Source organism: Zasmidium cellare, assembly GCF_010093935.1.
Source record: "Zasmidium cellare ATCC 36951 unplaced genomic scaffold M409scaffold_19, whole genome shotgun sequence".
NCBI classification, from domain to species: domain Eukaryota; kingdom Fungi; phylum Ascomycota; class Dothideomycetes; order Mycosphaerellales; family Mycosphaerellaceae; genus Zasmidium; species Zasmidium cellare.
In genome coordinates this window covers 655,061-675,253 of record NW_022986963.1, presented here as the reverse complement: position 1 = coordinate 675,253, position 20,193 = coordinate 655,061, and the positions used below count along the sequence as shown (strand labels likewise).

General features: G+C 52.3%; 10 protein-coding genes and 1 non-coding gene across 11 annotated transcripts; 2 read left to right on the top strand and 9 right to left on the bottom strand.

Moving 5' to 3' along the window:
* Positions 1-1,525: 1,525 nt before the first annotated feature.
* On the bottom strand, positions 1,526-2,643 carry M409DRAFT_55230 (uncharacterized protein; the record flags this gene model as incomplete). The annotated part of the gene is made up of 2 exons (XM_033812944.1): positions 1,526-2,499; positions 2,550-2,643. 2 exons carry the CDS (start codon positions 2,641-2,643, stop codon positions 1,526-1,528), a joined length of 1,068 nt encoding a protein of 355 aa, XP_033667284.1.
* Positions 2,644-3,298: 655 nt separating this feature from the next.
* M409DRAFT_55229 (uncharacterized protein) lies at positions 3,299-4,702 on the bottom strand (the record flags this gene model as incomplete). The annotated part of the gene is made up of 1 exon (XM_033812943.1): positions 3,299-4,702. The coding sequence occupies one exon, from the start codon at positions 4,700-4,702 to the stop codon at positions 3,299-3,301; it is 1,404 nt and encodes a 467-aa protein (XP_033667283.1).
* Positions 4,703-5,280: 578 nt separating this feature from the next.
* Positions 5,281-5,864, bottom strand: M409DRAFT_23582 (uncharacterized protein; the record flags this gene model as incomplete). Its single annotated transcript, XM_033806851.1, has 2 exons — positions 5,281-5,501; positions 5,555-5,864. 2 exons carry the CDS (start codon positions 5,862-5,864, stop codon positions 5,281-5,283), a joined length of 531 nt encoding a protein of 176 aa, XP_033667282.1.
* A 474-nt stretch (positions 5,865-6,338) lies between these two features.
* On the bottom strand, positions 6,339-7,401 carry M409DRAFT_66833 (uncharacterized protein; the record flags this gene model as incomplete). The annotated part of the gene is made up of 3 exons (XM_033817119.1): positions 6,339-6,713; positions 6,750-7,268; positions 7,330-7,401. 3 exons carry the CDS (start codon positions 7,399-7,401, stop codon positions 6,339-6,341), a joined length of 966 nt encoding a protein of 321 aa, XP_033667281.1.
* An 885-nt stretch (positions 7,402-8,286) lies between these two features.
* Positions 8,287-10,016, bottom strand: M409DRAFT_23580 (uncharacterized protein; the record flags this gene model as incomplete). Its single annotated transcript, XM_033806850.1, has 2 exons — positions 8,287-9,124; positions 9,718-10,016. 2 exons carry the CDS (start codon positions 10,014-10,016, stop codon positions 8,287-8,289), a joined length of 1,137 nt encoding a protein of 378 aa, XP_033667280.1.
* A 123-nt stretch (positions 10,017-10,139) lies between these two features.
* On the bottom strand, positions 10,140-12,776 carry M409DRAFT_23579 (glycoside hydrolase family 2 protein; the record flags this gene model as incomplete). Its single annotated transcript, XM_033806849.1, has 1 exon — positions 10,140-12,776. One exon carries the CDS (start codon positions 12,774-12,776, stop codon positions 10,140-10,142), a length of 2,637 nt encoding a protein of 878 aa, XP_033667279.1.
* A 1,169-nt stretch (positions 12,777-13,945) lies between these two features.
* On the bottom strand, positions 13,946-14,604 carry M409DRAFT_23578 (uncharacterized protein; the record flags this gene model as incomplete). The annotated part of the gene is made up of 3 exons (XM_033806848.1): positions 13,946-14,064; positions 14,118-14,281; positions 14,417-14,604. 3 exons carry the CDS (start codon positions 14,602-14,604, stop codon positions 13,946-13,948), a joined length of 471 nt encoding a protein of 156 aa, XP_033667278.1.
* Positions 14,605-15,546: 942 nt separating this feature from the next.
* M409DRAFT_t36 lies at positions 15,547-15,629 on the top strand. Its single transcript has one exon. It is a non-coding gene; the product is annotated as a tRNA-Met (tRNA).
* A 378-nt stretch (positions 15,630-16,007) lies between these two features.
* Positions 16,008-16,520, bottom strand: M409DRAFT_66830 (uncharacterized protein; the record flags this gene model as incomplete). The annotated part of the gene is made up of 2 exons (XM_033817118.1): positions 16,008-16,217; positions 16,317-16,520. The coding sequence occupies 2 exons, from the start codon at positions 16,518-16,520 to the stop codon at positions 16,008-16,010; spliced, it is 414 nt and encodes a 137-aa protein (XP_033667277.1).
* Positions 16,521-17,328: 808 nt separating this feature from the next.
* M409DRAFT_66829 (uncharacterized protein) lies at positions 17,329-18,951 on the top strand (the record flags this gene model as incomplete). Its single annotated transcript, XM_033817117.1, has 3 exons — positions 17,329-17,634; positions 17,688-17,931; positions 18,017-18,951. 3 exons carry the CDS (start codon positions 17,329-17,331, stop codon positions 18,949-18,951), a joined length of 1,485 nt encoding a protein of 494 aa, XP_033667276.1.
* A 288-nt stretch (positions 18,952-19,239) lies between these two features.
* On the bottom strand, positions 19,240-19,903 carry M409DRAFT_23576 (uncharacterized protein; the record flags this gene model as incomplete). Its single annotated transcript, XM_033806847.1, has 3 exons — positions 19,240-19,681; positions 19,739-19,814; positions 19,864-19,903. 3 exons carry the CDS (start codon positions 19,901-19,903, stop codon positions 19,240-19,242), a joined length of 558 nt encoding a protein of 185 aa, XP_033667275.1.
* Between the last annotated feature and the right edge of the window lie 290 nt (positions 19,904-20,193).

Sequence of the window (20,193 nt, the reverse complement as noted above, 5' to 3'; positions counted from 1 at the left end):
AAGAGAGATATTATCGCCTAAAGTACGCGACGGAACGGGAAGTACTACGTACTTATTATAGTAGCTCGGGACGAGCTAGGCTAGAGAGAGGATAGTATTACGGATCGAGTAGGGTACGTATTAGCTCCCTAGGATCGACGTACGTAACCGCTCTCTCGCTCTATTAAGAGAGCGATAGAGTACTCTCTCTCTTACCTCGTAGAGTGTAGAGTAATACGTTTCTTTTTTATTATATAGGAACGATATTATAGTTTATATAATAGCGTTTAACTTACTATTTAATTTTACTATTTAGATTATAATTATACCTAAACCTCTATTTTAAGATTATTTTAGTAGTCTACTAACTCTCTCCTTTTAACGAGCTCTAACTAAGGACTTAAGCTTAGTATCCGTACTAAGTAAGATTCTAGGATTAACGTATCGATCCTAATACCTATACGTACCCTACTCGATCTATAATACTTCTTTACTAGCTAGCTAACTTACTAGATCTTAATCTAATTAAGAATATATAAAGTCTTTTAAAGTATAGGATTAGCTAGTACTTCCCTATAATAAGAGAGAAAGTTATAAAAGCTATATAGATTAAATAGATAAAACTATTAATCTCTAATATAGCTAGAGTCTATTAAAGTATAAAGGAAAAGTATTAAGTAGTTATTAATAATAATAGAGGGTATATAAAGTAGTAGTAATAATTATATATCTATATAGGACTAGTATTAATAGTTAAACTAGTAGAGGTTACTAACGTTTATACTAGAGACTATATTATAGTAGTATATAAGTTATCCGTCTAGTCCCCGCTATAAGACACGGTAATATATAAGGCCGCTATTATACATATTAGTATTAATTTATGTTCGATCTTCAGACTATTCTACTTCCACTAAGGTTACTTACACTATCTTGTCTGTCGCCGAGGAATTGTTAGGACTATAGAAGGAACTCCGAGCTGTGGACCATGCATGCACGCCACGTGGAGCCGCTTTCCAGTGATTGCCACGTCAGCGAAGCTTCACGTGATTTGCCGCAACAAATGCTTGGCAATTGACCCACACTAGCCGGAACTCTAATCGTCAAGCAACATGAACCTGACTCATGAACCTGTTTTATCTGTAAACGTATACTAAGCTTGATACGTGTATCTACCTCATAGCATAGGCGATACATGTAGTCACGCTTGATCTTATGATCACCATGGAGGCAGAGTCATCGATTTCGATCGTCGGAGAAAGGAAAGGAGCTGCTTTCTTCGTCGACGATCGACGCTACATGCACATTCGACGCAATACATCAACAGAACGTTCCAGAAACGACCACTCGATCAGTTGAAGAAGACCCCACACCGTACCTATCCCGCAGCAATACACCCCAGCTAATCTCATGAACCCTTGATGAAGAACTCCATGAACGTGAACTCGTTGTACTGTGAGACCCTGATGAAAGCAACACCCAGAAAGCCGGCCCATCGCATCCAGTAAACGCCCACCCAAGCAAGCAACGCCTCATCGATCACGTACTAAACATCCGTGTCCTCCCAGACGATGATCTCGCCCTTGACGTCGCCCTTGCCATCGACGACTACGCTCGACGACTTCTTCTCGCCGGCCGTGAACGGGACAGGCGCAGTGAAGAGCTCCTTGGCTTCGGTCTTCTGCACCTCATCGACGACGACGTGAGAGTCCTTGTCAAGTCCTTCTGGGATGAAGGGGTCGGTCTCGAGAGAGCACAACGGCGAACGCTCACCATCATCCATCTCCTCCGTCACGACCTTCTTCCTGATGATCTCCGTCTTCTTGATCTGCTTCGGAGCAGGTTGTGAGGCGGTGGGTGCATCGTATCCCTCTGGCGGCGTGTTCTCCTTGCCACGATCGCTCTTCTCCTTCTTGACACACTCGTCATCCGAGCTCAGGTCCAGCGTCAGCGTGCTGTGCTCCATGAGGTTGGCAGCTTCTTCCTCTGGCGTGTCCTCGTAGATCTCGAAGAACCAGCTCTTGGGCATGCTCTCCTGGATCGTGGCGCCGGCAGCAACCTTGGGCTCGGATGTCAGAGTGCCACTTAGTGCAGCGTCGAGACTGAACGGCAGAGTCGATCCAACACGACCTCCAGGCGGATCGATACGCGAGAATGGAGCCGAAACGCGTCGGTTCTTGCTGATACCTGCCATCTTCCGCTGAGGAGAACGACCGGCTGGTGCAGTCATTGGAGCACGCGGCGACGACATGTTGGCTCTGGCAGGGGTCGAGAGTCGTGATGGGATCGTAGGTGGTGGCGGCATGGACTTCTGAGGCGTGATGTTGAAGGTGAACGGCTTCACTGGCTTATCGAACAAGTCACTCTTAGTCTTCTTCGATGGCGAGTCGAAGACCGCCGGGTCGACATTCTCGCTGTCGAAGTCATCCTCGAAGGACCTCTTGACGGGCGAGAGCACGCTCTTGGTGGAGATGATGTTGGGCTTGCCGTTCAGAGCTGACGACTTCTGTGCAATGAGGCCTGCGAAGGTAAGCTACGTGACTTGTCAATACCGTGTCAGGGTGCCATACCATTCTGGCGATTCTTAGCATTGGCAAGATGCTGCAGACGAGGGTTGTCGAGCGGTGCGAAGGGCACTCTCGCCAATGGTGCGTGTGCAGTCATGGTGAAATGTCGGGATGAGGTAGATGCTCGAGCGTGATCTCACACGCGTCCAAGGGCGTGTCGTCAACCCTTGACTAGCTGCTCGAGCCGGTTCGTCGTTCAGCGAACAACGAGATCTCCTCAGATCTTCTCTTGTTGTGGTGTTGTATGCTGCTGTCCGTGGTGGTGAAGCTGAAGTCGAGTCGAGGTCGCTGCGGCACGAAGAAGCAGGCCCAACGTCCCCGTCGCTCCAAGGTCGCACAGACCTCTCGTGAGTGAAGGGAGGGGTCAGGCTAATGCACTACGCGGTGCGCGTGGTGTTCGCGAAGTTGGACACCGCCGTCCAATCCCTCGCGCCAGCTGTGGATCAAGGGTCGGCACGCCAACAGACTTGCCGCCGACGACGGGCATCTGGCCGTACAAAGCATCCAAATGACGTTGAAACACCGCCACGACATGCATTGTGTGCCTCAGAATGGTTGGAAATGTACAAGCCTGCGCGGATTTACATGCGAGGGACTGGTTTGGAGGCAGGCGCGAGCGAGTTTCAGCACGTGAAAGAAGACGCCCAGCACTACGTTTATCTCACGTTGATCGATTGGGAGGTCTCAGCCTCGGTAGCACCGTTACACAATGAAAGTGCTTGCAGCAAGACGCTGGTACGCTATTATTGTTCCTACAAATACGTACTCCGTTGATATCCTTGGTGTTCCCTGATCCAGCGTTTAGTGGCAGGCCTTGCCCACCGGCGACACCATCGAACGGCGCCTTCCTTTGGGTCCATTAAACAAGCAAAATGCGTCATTTCGTTCGTGGTGGGATACCACTGCAGCATTGCCGTGATATTGTCAGCGCTCACGGCCTCTTCTAGACTGTGTCCTAGCCCAGCGTTCGCCCTCCAAGCGGCAGCGTGCTGCCTCATGAGGAAGTAGTTGCCCTCCGTGCATTGCCGTCGATCTTTGCCTTCGTTGACTATGTCAGCCAGTGAGGTTTCCCGTTCCCCTGCTTGCACTGGTATGTTGGTTTCGTCTTCGTGATCCACATCGTTGTTCGTTATCGCAATGAAGACGTTGTTCGAGCGTAACGTTGCTGTGGCCCGATCTTTCTCTATGACCGTCGTCTCCTGGCCGTTGCCGAAGCATAAATAGCATGCGGTAGTTCTGAGAGGCTTGCCAGTTCCACCTCCTATACAAGACACCGTCTCTTCGTAAGTCCAATATTTCACCTGGTCATTTGCTTCCTGCCCCCGAGTTGTAGACTTTTCCTGTTTTTGAGGCATCAAGAAACACCTCAACTGACTTGAAATGCTTCGTCTCCAACCCAGTAAGACCATCAACAAGTGATAGTAGTATTTGACATCGGACCAATGCTTCCCCTTGTCATTTCGATTCGGCCGGAAGTTTAAGCTGACAGAAAAGTCCTTTCTGACTCCAGTAAGAACTCCAACATATCCCGCGTACGTGATACTCGAAGCAATAATAGGCCCATCTTGCCGTCTCTTGAAATCTAGCTGGACTACAAGCTTCCGCAGCGACGGCATACCCCAATCCAGCGTGCGAAAGTGTACCATCTTCGTTCCGCCTTCGCCATCTCTTACGAGTGCTCCGCCGCTGGTACAACCCATCAACAGATCCAGCAGAACGTTGAAGCTGACCAGGAGATGCATATCAACGCCTACCGCTTTGCTGATGCCCTTGAGCTCTCTGTTCTCCTCCTTGTCGTAGATGCCTCGTAGAAGAAGCCTAGCGAGTTGATGCACCCGCCGAACAGGGATGCAATGCAGGAATCCGCCGACAACTTCATCAAATAGCGGCGTGATATCTTTGAGCTGTTTCTTGAAAGCCGTACAAACCTCGAGATAACGTTGCTCGGGAGGTAGAGATAGGTCGATTACGAATCGAGAAGGTTCGTCGGGGTTGCTTGATCGCTTCGGTGCATTGTTGCTTCGTGTTGAGGCGCGAGAAGACGTAGTGCTGCCAGTGTTGCTCCGCCCGCTTGCTCGAATACGAAGGTTGTGTATCCTCTCTGTTCGGTCGCCGTCGAAGAGCTGATAAGATGCCGAAGAAGCTGCAGTCGTCATCGTTGACGTGAGTCTCTACTGGTTAATGCTGCTGAGAGCGATGAAGTGTGCAAAGAGTCGAGTAGTGGGAATTGAGAAGGATACTACCTGTTGTTGCCTTGAGACCGGTGAGCGTCGATCTGTCCTTGCCTCGAGCAATCGAACATCGTGAGATATGCGTTTGCTCCGTCACACGCGCAATCTTGCCAGCTAATGCGCGGAGTCAACAGCAACGACAAAGACGACAGGTTCGAGGGAAGTCAGAACAAGTCGAGCTCCAAGTGAAAGACTCGGTACCTCACCCTTATTAAGAATTTAGCGTTTCGGATTCGGATCTCACGTCAACAGCACATCAAAGACCATCCCGCGCCTGGCCGACTAAGATTGCTAAGGATAAGCAATGTACCAAGCACACGTCTTGGACTTTATCGAATATCTTCTGGCAAGAAAGTTCTTCATTCTAAAGATGACCAAGTGGCCAAGCCAACTCGCCTCCGCCATCCTGTGCCCACCAACTCCTGGATATCTATTCTCTGTCCCCCAGCCCTTCCAGGCCTCTCAGATGTGACCAACCTCAAACCACAAGAGGACTGTCTCGATCAAGGCCGATGATCTCTACGTCCAAAGAGGTTTCGAAACCCAAACGGATTTACCGCCGAGGACTGCAAATACTCGTACTCGCCCACATTGACTGGAGAGTTTGGCAACCACCCAGGGTACACCATTGCACGAGTGAGCTTCTCCCCAAGGCGATATGCGAAGTCTTCACAGTTCCGGAAGACCAAGTTGTAGGTCTTCATCTCGGCGATGACAGACGCAGCTATTGGCCATGGTCAGAATCCTCTTCAATCTCCAGGGAAAGATTCGCCTCACCTGCGTTCATCACCTCCTTGTCGCTCTTGTCTGTGTAACAGAGGTGGCGGAATCTCTCTCCTGTTGCCAGGCCATCCCACTTGATCGGTCGACCTCTTTCATCCCCATATCCGATCTCTTGCTTGCCGTCTTTCCAGATGTCGTACACGTTGCCCTTGCCTTTGCTCCGGCCCTGGCCATCGATTTGGCCACTGGACAAGACGACGAGTTTTGCGTGAGAGAACCCGACAAGTTGCTGAATCGTCATTGGAAGAGAGCTTTCCGCGTGGATGGGTTCATAAACCACGTAAACATGCTTGGTGTTCGCCATGTTGGATGACTAAATTGGTATTTGACTGAGCTATTGAAACTCTCGAGTGGTAGTGCTGGAAATCGGCAGTATTTCAAACGGTTACAGAGGGCCGACACGCATTGCAATGTGTTCGACAAGAAGGCTCAGCATGGGCGGCCTCTGCGATGACCAGAATACCCTCTTATCCATAGAGGCTACCTTCGAACAAAGTAGGGCTTTTTCAGCCGCTCAGCTACATATGCACACTGCCTCCAGCTGACGAGTGTGTTGTGTCAGGCACACGTTCCTTCAGCGACCTGCTTCAAGCCACCGAACAGGGGTAAGCCCTCAGGTATGCACCGAGTTGATGCTGTTGACCTTAGAGGCTGATCGAATGTAGAAGATCAACTGTCGCTGATGCGAGTTACCGATAGCGTTCCTTGGATCATCGACCCTTTCAGGAACGTCGAGACCAACATGTCGTCTATACGACTCGTCACTTGACGTGGGTTGCTAATTGTCACTAGCACGCTGAGAAACAGACCAGTTGTGTGCATCCTGTACAGCCTGTGCAAGGTCCTCCTTTGGCAGACCAAGAAGGTCATTATGAGTCTCGTAGACTCCATCGCTCGGGCTCTGGAACACGCGAGAGTACATGCCCTTCAGGAACCCGCGGCCATCGCCCTTCGCAAGCTCTTCCCAACCCTCCTTAGAACGCTTCCCAGCCGGCTGATACGAGATCTTCCAGTCGTCGTCAGTCTTCTTCATGAAGGCATTGACGCTGTTGAGCATCTCTCGTTGATTGAGACGGAAGCTCGAGATGTACACCGGCTTGTTCACGAATTGTGCCAGGGTGACCGACTGGTCACTCTCATCGTCCGGAACCCTCTTCAAGGAGATCAGAGCGGCCAAGGCTCAACCCACTTGTGGCCATGTCGTCGTGTTGACCTTCGTCTTCCCGTCGTCGAAGAAGGTCACGCTCTTGTTCGGGAAGTCGAACCCGTATGTGAATGGTCCGACACCAAGACTGTACTCGAACCAGAAGCTCGGAGTCAACCCGATCCACTGCGCGCCGACTTCTTCGACCTCTTTCACGTTTGATAGTATGGACTGCAGCGCCGGGATGTCTTCGAGGAGCGTCGGCTTGCCATAGAAGTCGATGCCATAGGCGTTGGGCATGATATACGGTACGCCTGCTTTGGCGGCCGCTCTGACCAGCTTGCTATGTGTGTCCGGAGGTGCAGTCAAGGCCAGAGTGATGACCAAAAAATCTTGGCCTGTCAAGGCTGCAACGAGCGAACTTTCGTCGTTGTAGTCGACCGCGGCAACTTTCGCGCCCTCGGGAACGTTAGTGTTGCTTCCAGCACGAGTGATCGCGGTTAGGTTGTGCTTTCCGGTCTTGAGGATGTGCTCGACGAAGACCTTGCCCAGCTGTCCAGTGGTCTGACAACATATTAGAAAGAATGATTTTTGACGGGGCCATTGAGGACTAGTGGATACTCACTCCAACGAGCGCTACATTCTTGATGCCATTGTTGAAATTCGGGCCCGCATCACGAGAGTATCTGGATGTCATTGCGTTTCGGTGGGATGTGCGGTTGGCAAGAGCAGACTACGTTTGATAGTCGATGGGAAACGTGCTTCTCGTCGCTGGTTCAGGGCCGGAGAGTTTCGATAGCAAGTCTATGTTTAAGAAATATGGCATGACAGGAACTTCCGGACGGGTTTTATCCTCAGGTCACTTGCTCTCCAGGCTAATGCCAACGCAGATTGCTTCATTGCCACTACGTCGGGTTCTCAAGTGACAATACGCCATTGTAGCCCAAACATGTTGCTGACAACAAGCAGCCAGCAACAGCTGACAAATTTACCACATTAGATATTGAGTATTTTGCAAATACCAGGCTGAACCTATGGCCAGATGAAGCTCGGTCTGGCTCGGATTCTTCCTTCCCCTGAATTTCAACAGCCTCCGAAGATTGACCGACTGCATTCTCTATCCTCTCGGCCGAGTCTGTCCTAAAGTTCGAGTCCATCGCTTCTTCGAACACTGGTATGCGGTCATGACAGATAAAGAGATCTTTCTCAACGATACGAGGGCATCTTGCTTACGATATTGAAGATCGGAGAGTACAGACGAGATTCTCCCGATGCTCCGCCGATGACATGCAAAGATGCATCGGATATGGAAGCACTCGAGATTGAGGTGTATGAGTTGAACCACCATCACTGGGATCCTGTGAAATGGGCGCTTTGGGCTTGGGGGATAGCAACACAACGCTTGCAAGGTTGCTTGAATGAGTTGCTCTAATGCATACGCGCTGAACTTCCTCTCGTTGGTTTACAATCGATGACAACCATTCACAGGACCGCGGTCTTATGCCTGATATAACGAAGTCGACTATTCAATCTACCTTGCTCAAATTCCTGATCCGACATCAGCAGCCCGCTTGTCCTCAACTCACTGGACCTGGCTCAAGCCAGCATTGTCCTTCTCTTTGCCCTTCTCGAGATCCTTATTTCCGGTCGAACCAGCATCAGACTTCTTCTTACTACCCTCACTAGAAGAAGACGAACTAGTACCAGACGAAGACGGAACAGGCGAAGTCGAAGGAGGCGTATTCGGCCGCGATGGCGAACCATCCGACCCACCACTCCCAGGATTACCAGAAGCACCTGGTGCAAACCCGCTGTTCGATCCGATGACGATGTCCTCATCGTGGAAGGGATTCCAGTCACTAGAGTAGCCCGTGGTCGGCACTTGCCCAGGGTGAGGCTTGTTTGACCGCTTACGGCCCCATCCTAGTTCGTGGATGATGACGGCGTCTTTGACGGACAGGAGGATCGGCTGGAGTAGGATTGAGTCGCTATCGAAGGGTTCGTAGTCCTCGTAGTGGTCGCTGACGATGCGGGACATCGGGGCGTACTTTGGACGAATGAAGATCAATGGGATAGTCTCTCTGATCATATGCCGCGGACCATGGCTATTTGGGGTGACGTACTCGAAACGGGAACCATACTCCTGAGGAGCCTTGTGTCCATAGTCGACAGCCTCCTGACGGATGCTCACCTGCCTTGAGCAGACGGATTCTTCCAAACGACGGATTCGCTGACTCGTCTCCTCGTGGTAGGCTTTGAAGGTAGCCTCGACGCTGGCCTGGAAGTCTTGGAAAGACGTTGTTGACTGTTTGTTCTTGATGATTTGTTCTTGTGTGAGGTACAAGCAGGATGTACTTCCCCGCGCAGCCTTATATGCGTTGTACGAGAAAGGCATATGATCTGATCCGAGTTCATCATTGCTGAGTCTCATCTCACATCTACGATATCCCGATTTCAAGATATCGATATCATTGATCAAGAACGTCGATGTCAGGGGCAAACAGTCTCATCTCCATCTCCATCTGCAACCCGATCCAACCCACCATCGCCGTCCTCTCAACAAACAACATCCCCTCCCCAACCGCCGCCCTCACATCCCATACCCCTGCGCAGGGTACCTCCCCGGCGCCCTCTCAATCGCCGAAATCAACGCATCCGTCTCCCGGTCACTCGGTTGTTGACGACGCTCGTACCACTCGAAGAGTTTCACGATCATGTGGCCGAGCAAGATGATGGCGACGATGATCCAGCAGCAAAGGACGAGGCCTAATAAGAAGGATTCGACGAATTTAGCCATGGATGAGTAGTTCGATTGAGTGACAGATGGAAGGAGGATTGAATCATGGCTGGCGGTCTGGTTTCCTTTAAAGGGAGAGATGTCGCAAAGAGAACTTGTTTGCTTGTTCTAGATGGAATATTTGCCCCTTTCCCCTCTACCCACCACATACCTTCTACATCTCGCGATTCCTTTGCTCTCGAAACAATCACCCCTCATGCCCCCTTATTCAACTACTCCATATCGCCATAAAGATGCTCCAAAATCTCCAACTCCCGTGCGAACAACTCCCCCAACCTGGACTCCTCCTCCTCATTCGAGATTCTTGAAATCATCTTATCGTCCGGTAAGCGTACGATCGAAGCCTCTGGCTCGAGGAATCGGTGGTTGAGGATCCATCTTTGCATTCGCTTGAGTTCGTCTTCTTGGAGTTTGGTTATGGCGGCGAATTTGTGGAAGTTGGAGTGGAGTTGGTGGATGTAGGCAAGGAGGGAGGTGATGGAGAGGAGGGTTAGGACGATCAGGATGGGGAGCATTGATGTTAGTTTTGAGAGAAACGGGTAAGGCTGCAACATGTCTGAAGGGAGGAGCTGTTGAAAAGTAAGAAAGACGGAAGAATGATCGTTGTACGGCATCGGCATTCATCGTTCAATCTCATCTCATCGCCCAAGCACGATCTTCCCAGCCTTGACGTTGATACCACTCATCTCCACAGCCGCACCTTGCTGCCTCCCATCAAAGCTAAGCGCCACTGTCATCGTCTCTTTAGGAAGCAAACTCACATAGTTATCTTCCCACGTCACAGGCGTGATATCCTGACCCCTGCTATCGACCAGGTTCAATCGAATGAAGACGGCCGGCACGTTCGACTGGTTCTCCAAAGTAATCGAGTAGCCTCGTTCTGAATGTTTTGCTGTAGCTTGGACGTTTGCTGGCTTCATATGTTGAAGGGAAGTTAAGTCAACGAAGTCTGTGACGGGCGTATAGTACCACGTGGAGTCGTCCCAGTCTAGCTCATCGTTGCCAGAGGTGAGCCAGTATACGTTTCGACTGAGCACCTCGCCGGCGTTGTTCCTCAGCACGAGCCGCAGGAAGCCAACGTTCTTGATCTTGTCGATTCCAGGTACATTGCCCACCTCCTTGCTCGTATTGGGCACGGTGGTCGCCGATACATTCTTTCTCGCTATGCTCTTTCCGTCCAAACCCACAACCTCCATCTCAACACTCCTCGCCCCAGTATTATCCAGCGAGCGGTTGATCAGATACACGGTCTTGTTCTGGTAGTCATACGCCACATGCTCAACTCGACACCCAACTTTCGTCCCAAAGTACGAGCCAGCAGGATGAAGGTAATAGTCGAACTGATTCCAATGCAGCGAAGGCCAGGCGTTGTTCAGCATCCAATAGATCGCTCCCGTAGCAGGCCGTTCGGCATTCCACTTCGCCGCGTAGCCTTCATACTCCGCCCTCGTAGCCTCGTAATCCATCATTTGCGCTTTCAGGAGGTAATCATCCAAACTCGTAGGATCCCCGTATCGCGCATAAAGGGCTTGATTGTAGATTGTTCGGTTGTTGAACGAAGATTCTCCGCGACTCATGTGGTAGAGCTGCTTGTTTGGGCTTTGCCATAGATCATCCATGTCTGCAAAGCTCAAGAATTTCTGCAGGCTGCCTTTCTCGGGGGTCCCTACGCCGGCTCCCAGCTCGCTGCCAAACCCAAAGGCAGCACCGAGCTGGTCTCCATACCAATAGTTTGGAGGTACCCAATCGTACGGTCCATCCATCTTGAATCCACTAGGTGGAAGAATGCATTCAGGGTATCCTCTCTTCGCGGCACTGGCGATAATCGGCACATCCCAATCGCCCTCCCTCAGAGTGTCGACGTACATCTTCGCAGCTCGCTGGTTTGGCCAGTAATCACTTCCCACCAGATACGCCAACAAACTCGCATGGCCCTGCAGAGCACCAACCTCATACTTCATGCTCTGTCCAGCAGTCATATAATCATTATTATTCCACAACGGCGCATCCGTGACATCGTCATTGTACGACCATGCCTCCCACTTGTCGCAGCATTCCCAACCCGGCATGACCATCAGCCCGATGTGGTCACAGATGTCGTAAAGCTCTGGATGCTCGAGTTTGCCTTCGAGGCGGATCGTGTTCATGCCCATGTCGAGAACGTATTGTGCTTGCGTGGCGAATTTGGCGGGATCCCAGCGGAGGAAGATATCGGACGAATAGCCTCCGCCTAGGACTTGAAAGGGACGGCCGTTCACACTGAAGATGGTGTCGTTGTGGGAGTTGACTTGGGAGGTGACGCTGCGGATGCCGAAAGTACGTGTCGCTTGATCCGAGAGACTGTTCGCGGTACGTACGGTGAGTTGCACGGTATAGAGTGGCTGATCGCCCCATTGTTTAGGCCACCAGACCTGAGGGTTCTGGATCGTAGCTGGAAGGGCTATGGTCGTCTTCGAAGAAGCCCCAATGGTGAACTTCTGCGATGCGGTGGCCACAGTCTTCCCCTCGTCATCTTTGAGTACGGCGGTCAGAAGGCCATTAAAGGTCCTGTTCTCCAAATTCCACAGCTCGTTCTTCACCGTAGCCTGCACTGAGCTCGCGCCTGGCTGCTTGAAATCTGTGATGACCCTCGTCGGTCCCAGAGCGACCGATCCCGTCTGCTTGACATCAACATCCCTCCACACTCCAGTCCCATTATCAGGCGGATAAGGATTCCAGTCCACAAAGCCCAAAGCAAAGTCCAAGTTATAGTCTGTTGGATAGGCCTTGATCGCCAGCGCATTCTGACCATTCACCAACTTCGTCACATCATATGTTCGTCCTCCATAGGCACCAGCCTGAACAGACTTGTTCGCCACCTGTTGCCCATTGAGCCAGACATCTGCCTTAGAAGTTATGCCATTCGTCTGCAGAAGAAAGTGCTTTCCTTGACCTGGCTGAAGAGGGAACTCTTGTCGATACAGCCAGGGAACAGCGAATTCGGACGAGTCAACTGTATCTTCGAGATTGGTTGAGTAGAAGAGGTCGTCTGCGTTGTACACGCCGGTTTCGACAAGACCGCCCATCAGGGTACCTTTCGAGCCGACATGGTGCCATGATGAAGAGTCGTAGCTTGGTTTTGAAACGTCGCTAAGATCATTGTGCACACTGGCAGTCGATTGAAGATCCCATGCTGGAATTGCTGCGCTCTGTCCCGGTGAGGAGACCAATGCTGGTGCGCCGTATGCAGCAGTGCTTGCCGCAAAGCTTAGCAGTGCCACCTTTAACACCTCCATCTTGAAGTGCAATTGAAAGTCAGTAGTAGTAGCAGAACGTACTTGTTCTACTGACTGCAAGTATAACTGTCAGGCCTCCCGTCTTTTCTTCGAGGGTTAGTGCCGGCCACCGGCCAAGCATAGTCTAAATGCTACGGTTGCATTGCCTCCGCATTAAGAAGTTGAGTAGGTTGCGGCTTCCTGATTGTGGTTTAAGTACCACGCATGATCGCACTCCTTCGATATCGTCGGAAGGCTATCAGAACGTCGCATCGTCCAGGATCTAAAGGACGAGCGGTGTCTGCAAAGGTGACGACCAAATTCGCGACAACTTGGGGCAGTTGCACTGCTTTATCATCGAACCAACTCCCACGCTTTTAATGCCCCTACCCGGAAGACCATATCAAAATCCGCCCACAGGCGCATCAAGACAGATTGTTTGCGATCCCGTCGTGACCGTGGTGTCCTTGATACCGATACAATCGTACCAAATTTGCGCGCGCCGTAGTGATTCGCCCTTCGAGTGCCAAGGCCAACTCATTCGTCCAGTTCATGTCTTGTTTGACGTGAGGTCGAATATATCCCTGTAAGGCTGCAGGCGACTTCCGCCCCTAGCAACGTAAGAATCGGCCTTCCAACCGATCAAGCCAGCTTCCGCGATAATCCCGATACCCAGAATGATCACTTATCCGAGAGCAGCTGTCGTTGAGGAGCTTTCGTGGAAAAATCAGCTATCGAAAATTGGCGATTGAGTCATTCGTGTTTGTGGAAGTAGGCTCGAGGGAGTCTTGCGTTCGTTGGCAGTGTCGAGTGCGAAATCGAGGAGCGCCCTGTTAGATGTCAGTAGCGCTCAGATCCAATCCATATGCCCCATCGAATGTGAGCTTTCTGCTCGTCGTTGTTCGTTTGCATCTTGTCCTCCTACACCTCCTACCAGTCCGTTCAGACCCCAATGTTTGTCCGCCCAATAAGAGATCAAGAAATTGTCAGCCATTGGGATAGGAAAACTGTACAAGATCTGCTGAGCGAGGCTATTGTAGCATAACAGAGCACGCCCGACCTCTGTATCGCGTAGCTCTGCAATATACGTCTCTTGTTGCTTTTCACCCCAGCCACTCCACGCTAGTATCTCAACTCGCTCTTCTCCTCTAGCATCAACACCGATTTTCATGCAGCTGTGTAGACTCGTCCTACGAGGCCTCTGGGTACATGACCTCCTTGAGGTTCACACCCAACTCTTCCCGCAATGGCTTTAGCTCCTCGAGGTATTCGTCGTACTGGCCCTTGTTCTCCACCTTTGCCTTGATGCCTGTGTATGATCAGTCGCGGTCGCACAACACCGTGTGTATTCGTCTGCCATACCCTCGAATATTCTCACAGCGGTTGGGTAGTCATTGACTCTCCGGGCGGCCCGCAGAGCAGCGGTGATAACGGATGGGGAGGGCACGAGATCGTACGCGAAGGCGTTGTTGAGGTTACGCTGGAGCTCGAAGACGTCCTGGACCGACTCGAATTCCTTCTCGTATCTGCGTAAGATTTCACATTAGAACGCACTTTTTGGAGCTGGATTGGGTTCCTCGGCGTGTGATCGGCGGATTGAGGCAGTTTGAGCTGATATAGCTACCAGGGCGCCATTGAGTGCCGGGACAGGCCTGTCGTACCTTGCAGTGAACTCCTCGAAGCTCTCCTCGTGGTGATCGTCTGAGAGTCGCCTGCTGGCGGAGGAGAAGCCGGCCACGGCGGCGGGTCTGAAGGGCTGGGCCTGAAGAGCGCGCACCGGCCGCAGACGGGCGGAGGGGGCGGAGAAGAAGCTCGCGCGGGCGACGCGAGTGAGAGCGGCGGACGACATTGGGAGTGCGGAGCGGAGTAGGTGGTGTGTGGTGGTTTGCGATTGAGAGTCCTGGTAAAGGCTTCTTGTCTAGCCAACACGCACAGGAGAACGTCTCGTCGCCGGGTTGACCCGCGTGGTCAAAGCGCCGCGGTCGAACTCGGTCACCTCACTGAACACGAGATGTTCAATTCCACTCTACACGTCACATGAAGCCTACATCGAGGAATTTAACAGCCACAACATATTCATTGAATGACTGCTCACGTGCTGAGGGATGTCGTTCATGGCAAAGACGAAGGAAGAGCTCAAAAGCTGCGAACAGCTCTTGGCCAATGAAATTTCCAGAGCTGCAGCTTATGTTTGGCGCAGATGTTGATGTAGTAGATCAATGTTGCCTCTGGCGATACTCAACCGCTCGCTTGGAACGTCTTGCAGGAGTGTGTGTAATAGAGTATCAGTCTTAGTGAACGTGAGAGCCGAGGGGGGCCAATCTACAAGCTTGATTACTTTAGCTTGCAGTGTGAAAGCTCAGCAGCTAGATAAGGCTGTCATATATCAGTCTTACTCCCTCTTCTATTTGTATGCTCGAAGTCTCGATGATATTTTCTCCTAACGGTGGCCTTATTGAATCCCGCAAGATGCGATCTGCTACATAGCGTCTCCATCTAAGGCTGCCAAGCCAAAGCCTAGCCGCGTTCAAGACATCTTTGAAGGCGACTCTAGAGACTCGACAGCCCTGTTAAAGAGATCCTTGCCAAACGCAGAGCAGTGCAAATGAATATAAGGAAAAAGGCATTGCCAAGCCTCCAACAAATCAGAGCGAGAGTTGATTTGGCCGAATGGTCAGAGCACTAGTCTCCAATGAGTCACATGTGAAAACTCTTCGTGACACTCACCTCCGAAATCAAAGCTGTATGTGCACCAGTTCGATCCTCTTCCAGATCCAACTAACAAAACTCCAGTTGTGGCGCAGTGGGAGCGCGCCGGGCTCATACAGCAATGTAGTAACCCGGAGGGCAACGGATCGAAACCGTTCAAAGCTATTCAAGGCATTCCTTTTGCCCCTTGGATCGACTCTTTGCCATTAGCGAATTTTTGGCCTTCGAGGGTTGCTCCAGTTCGTTCAAGTCTCACAGAGATAGCCAGGACGAAGGATAGTCAACATGGCAAGGCCAGAGGAGGGATGTCCAATTTTTGGCCATCGATCGTCTTGGAAAAGATTATCAATTCCATTTCTTCATGGGCGGCGGGTGAAACCTCTCCAACAATGGCCAAGTCTGAGCAGAGCAATAACTGACAGTTCTTTTTGGCCTGATCAGTGAACTTCGACACTCGGATGCTAGCTTCGACGGTCGCTGGAATGTCGACGTTGATGCCATGTGCCGCAACTTTCCCTTGGCGCCAGTTGCATGTGATGACTTTCACAGGCGGTCCTCGCTGCCTGTAAACCCCATGGCCTTCCTCCACCAGGCGTACACTTGCCGCTTCTCCATGTCGGCCGCAAAGTCTTTCACAGCGCTGACTTCGAACAAGCCTGGTTGGCGATGATTACCGTCCTCGTCGACCACGTTGGCGCCCCTCTCAACCACAGAAGGCCTCGAAGCGAGCTGGAAGTCCTTATATCGAAGCCTCTATATGACAAGCCACGGTCAGCACCCGTACGAAGACACCGCATATATGCGTTCCAAACGGGCAAGATGGGCCGGAAAGCCACGCTGACGCTGACGCACCTGGACCGTCGCAACCCAAGACTCTACTCCAGCTTGTGTTCCCTCGACGTACATGATCCCTGGAGGGCGGCCGCTGTGGAGTAAGGCATAGACATCTTCTGTAGCGGCCGCCTGTCGTAGCTTGGCGACTTTCTTACGGGATGTTATATGGTGAGTGCGGATTAAGGCGTTCCATCGGCCGACGGATATTCCAGGCAATGGCATACACGTCGACTCTCAAGAGGAATAGCGGAGTTAGCGCATGTCAGAGTACGGTCGTGTTGTTCGATGCAGAGTGCGAGATCTCGGGCTGGGAAGACACGATGTCGTCGCTGGGCTGGACCCTGAGAATCAATAGTCGCGGAATCCTTCTGCGCAAGCTTCGATCCGACAAGTATCCAATACGCAATGCTTTCCTTTTGGAGGCCATGCTCAGGACAAATGAACGCGTCGACTTGTACGAGACTTGTACGACTACGCCATAACCATGTCGGTCAGCCCTTGATCAGCGCCTGCGCTTGTGGAAGGAAAGACGGCAGTTGCTGCTTGGCCAAACAATTTGTCAATGACCTGGTGAAGACCACAGCTTCAACGACACGCGCAACATCCTCCTTCTCGATGCTGACATTAACGGACTCGGCGGCCGCTTCATGTCCGAAATCCACGACAATTGGGTTAGCTATACGCGATCTGCGCTCATGAGACTGCACCGCGCCGCAAGAGATCAGCTCCCAGAATCCAGCGCCACGAATGATCGGACAGGGTTACCCACAACCACGGCTCGATGGCATCGCGTTCATCCTTCTCAGCCCCTATGCCACTATGAAAGCTAGAGTCTTACTCCATCATATCACTCTGTAGGGACAGTCAGCTTGAGCTCGGGCTTCCTTGGGAGGTGGCCTTCATCTGAGTAACGGAGCTGAACGAATGCCTATATGTAAGATTGGGTTTCGCTCTCATTGTTCCTCTTCTCTTTGCAAAGACTTCCATTCCTTCCTCACCTCTCTCCAATCAACCCTCTACAACTTCCAAAATGGGCTTCCCTATTCCCACAGACAAGATCGAACGTCGCCACTACATCAATGGCGAGTTCTGCGAGTCCTCTGACAAGGGGACTTTCGAGCTCAAGTCGCCCTACACCCACGAGAAGATCGTCGATGTCTGCGAGGCTTCAGTTGACGATACGAACCGAGCTGTTGCAGCTGCCAAGGCTGCGTTTCCAGCATGGGCAGCAAAGAGTCCCGAAGAACGTGGAGCGTTGTTGAAGCAACTCGCTGCTAAGCTCAAGGAGCTTCATGGCGAGCTTGCACAGTTGAACGCCATGGATATGGGTCGACCAGTACGTAACAGAGAAGATCAAGAAGGTCGAAATGTGGCTAACAACCGCGTTAGGTCTCGACATACTTCGATGGATTCTTCGCAGCCAGCCTGTTCGAGCACTACGCAGAGGCTGGATATGAGGCGAGGGGAACGACGAGCTTGAACACCCCAGGCTTCGTCAACATGACCTTCCGCCAGCCAATTGGCCCTGTCGCAGCCATCATCCCCTGGAACATCCCTACGATTTCGTTTGCAATGAAGATTGGCCCAGCTCTCGCGGCTGGCTGTACGATCGTTCTGAAGACGTCGGAGAAAGGTGAGTTCAAGCATAACGGTCAACTCGAAGCCTCCAGAATGCGGTGCTTCGAAAGTCTTGAACAAACGTACTAACACCTCTCTAGCACCCCTAACACCAGCCCGCCTCGCCCACGCCGTGCACGAGATCGGCTTCCCCCCAGGCGTCGTAAACATCCTCTCCGGCCACGGCACGCCTTCAGGCGCCACCCTCGCCTCCCACATGGACATCCGCCTCGTAAACTTCACCGGCTCGACCTTCACCGGCCGCAAAATCCAAGCCGCCGCCGCCAGCAGCAACCTCAAAAAAGTCGTCCTCGAACTCGGCGGCAAATCCCCCGCCATCGTCTTCGAAGACGCCGACATCCCCAAAGCCGCGCAAGCCACCTCCACCTCCCTCCAGATCCTCATGGGACAAGCCTGTATCGCCAACAGTCGGATCTACGTGCAAGAGTCCGTGGCGGAGAAGTTCAAGAAGGCCTTCGTGGAGATCTTCTCCACGCAGAAGAAGGGCGATCCTCTCGACCCGGCCACCCAGCAGGGCCCGCAAGCCGATGGCCTCCAACACGAACGCATCAAATCCTTCCTCGACGCCGCCTCGCAAGGCGCCGGGAAACTCGAGTCCGGCGGCAAGCCCTCCCAAGTCGACGGCAAGGGCTTCTTCATCGAACCTACCATCTACTCCAACGTCTCCGAGGACGAGAAGACGCAAAAGGAAGAAGTCTTCGGCCCGTTCGTCAACATCAACACGTTCAAGACCGAGGAGGAAGCGCTCGAAAAAGCCAACGCCACCGAGTATGGACTCTACGCGTCGGTGTTCACCAAAGATATCAACCGGGCGCTGAGGGTCGCCAAGGCGTATGAGAGCGGGACGGTGGGGATCAATTGCACGAGTCCGAGTATGGCGCATGATATGCCGTTTGGCGGGTACAAGGGGAGTGGACAGGGCCGGGAGGGGTATGGGTATAGTGTCGAGGAGCATTTGGAGCATAAGAGTGTGTTGATCAAGATTGAGGATGATGCGAAGACTGCGATTGGGTAAAGTACGCCTGGGGTTATATAGTATATCGACAGAGTGGAACGAAATGCAGCAAGATTTGACGGCCGTACGCTTGAGAGTATTTGAACTTTGTGGAAAGCTGTGGGTCAAGGGAATCTGGCTGGTGAGCGTTTCTTCTGGTATACAGGTCAGCTGTCTCTCTCAGACCAATTTCCGATTGTACGTGCAGAGGGCGAAACTGCAGAAGCCGTCACAGCACCGCATGTATATCGAGATATTCTTTCAAACATGCACACTCCAAAACGTGTATCTCAATCGTCTCCATACCACTTATATAAACGCCAACGCAAGCGCACCCAGCGCACTAGCCCCAACAACAAACCACCCCGTCTGCGCAACCTTCTGGTTTGTGATCATGCTCGCGGTATCCCAGGTCAAATGCCGAATCCCATTCATGCAATGGAACGTAAAGAAGAAGCCCACGCTCGTTTTGGCCAGAATCTGCAGAACCAGCGGCCACGCTGCGAAGGACGCCGCGACGACGGCCGACTCGACGTGCCAGCCCAGCACGGGCGCGACCAGGTACAGGGCGCCGTAGATGTAGAAGCCGCCGGAGAGGACGCAGCCGGTGATGCGGTTGAAGGCGGAGCCGTACCAGGTGATTTGCGGTTGGTAGATGGCGAGGTGGGGGGCTACGGGGCGGTTTAGGCGTTGCTTTGCGAGGATGCTGTCGCAGGCTTCGTGTTCGGGGACGGCTTGGGCGGCGACGAGTCTAGAGGGTGGTCAGTATGCTGGGGATTAGGAGATTGAGGACTCTGTCAAGGCTGACCTTCGCTGGCTGGTGAAGGCTCCCGTTGCGATTGCTGCCGGCGCCGCGAATCGGTAAGCATTGGGCTGGGCGGCCACTGCGAAGGTGTTAGACGGGGTCTCGTGAGGGCTTCTGGCAGCACATACACCGCCGCAGCGATTGCTGAGCGATTCTCTGGGCCAGCATCGTCGCTCTGGGGGATAGACTGCTGCTGTGAGGTGGTGAAGGAGGTCAGATCAGGCGTGTGGTGACATCTACGCTCAATCCAATCCAAGTCGACCTGCCGAGGAGCACTGTTTCCTACTATTCCCGCGCCAATCACAGCCGCGCTGATTGAAATGCTGGTCCGAGCGTCGGAAGCCAATATCAGAAAGCTTTTCCACGACGCCCTCTCTTTCTTCCCTCACAACATCAGGAATCTCACCACTCCGTCTGGATCTACACATTTGAAGGCGCGGCGAGCATCCATGGCAAGG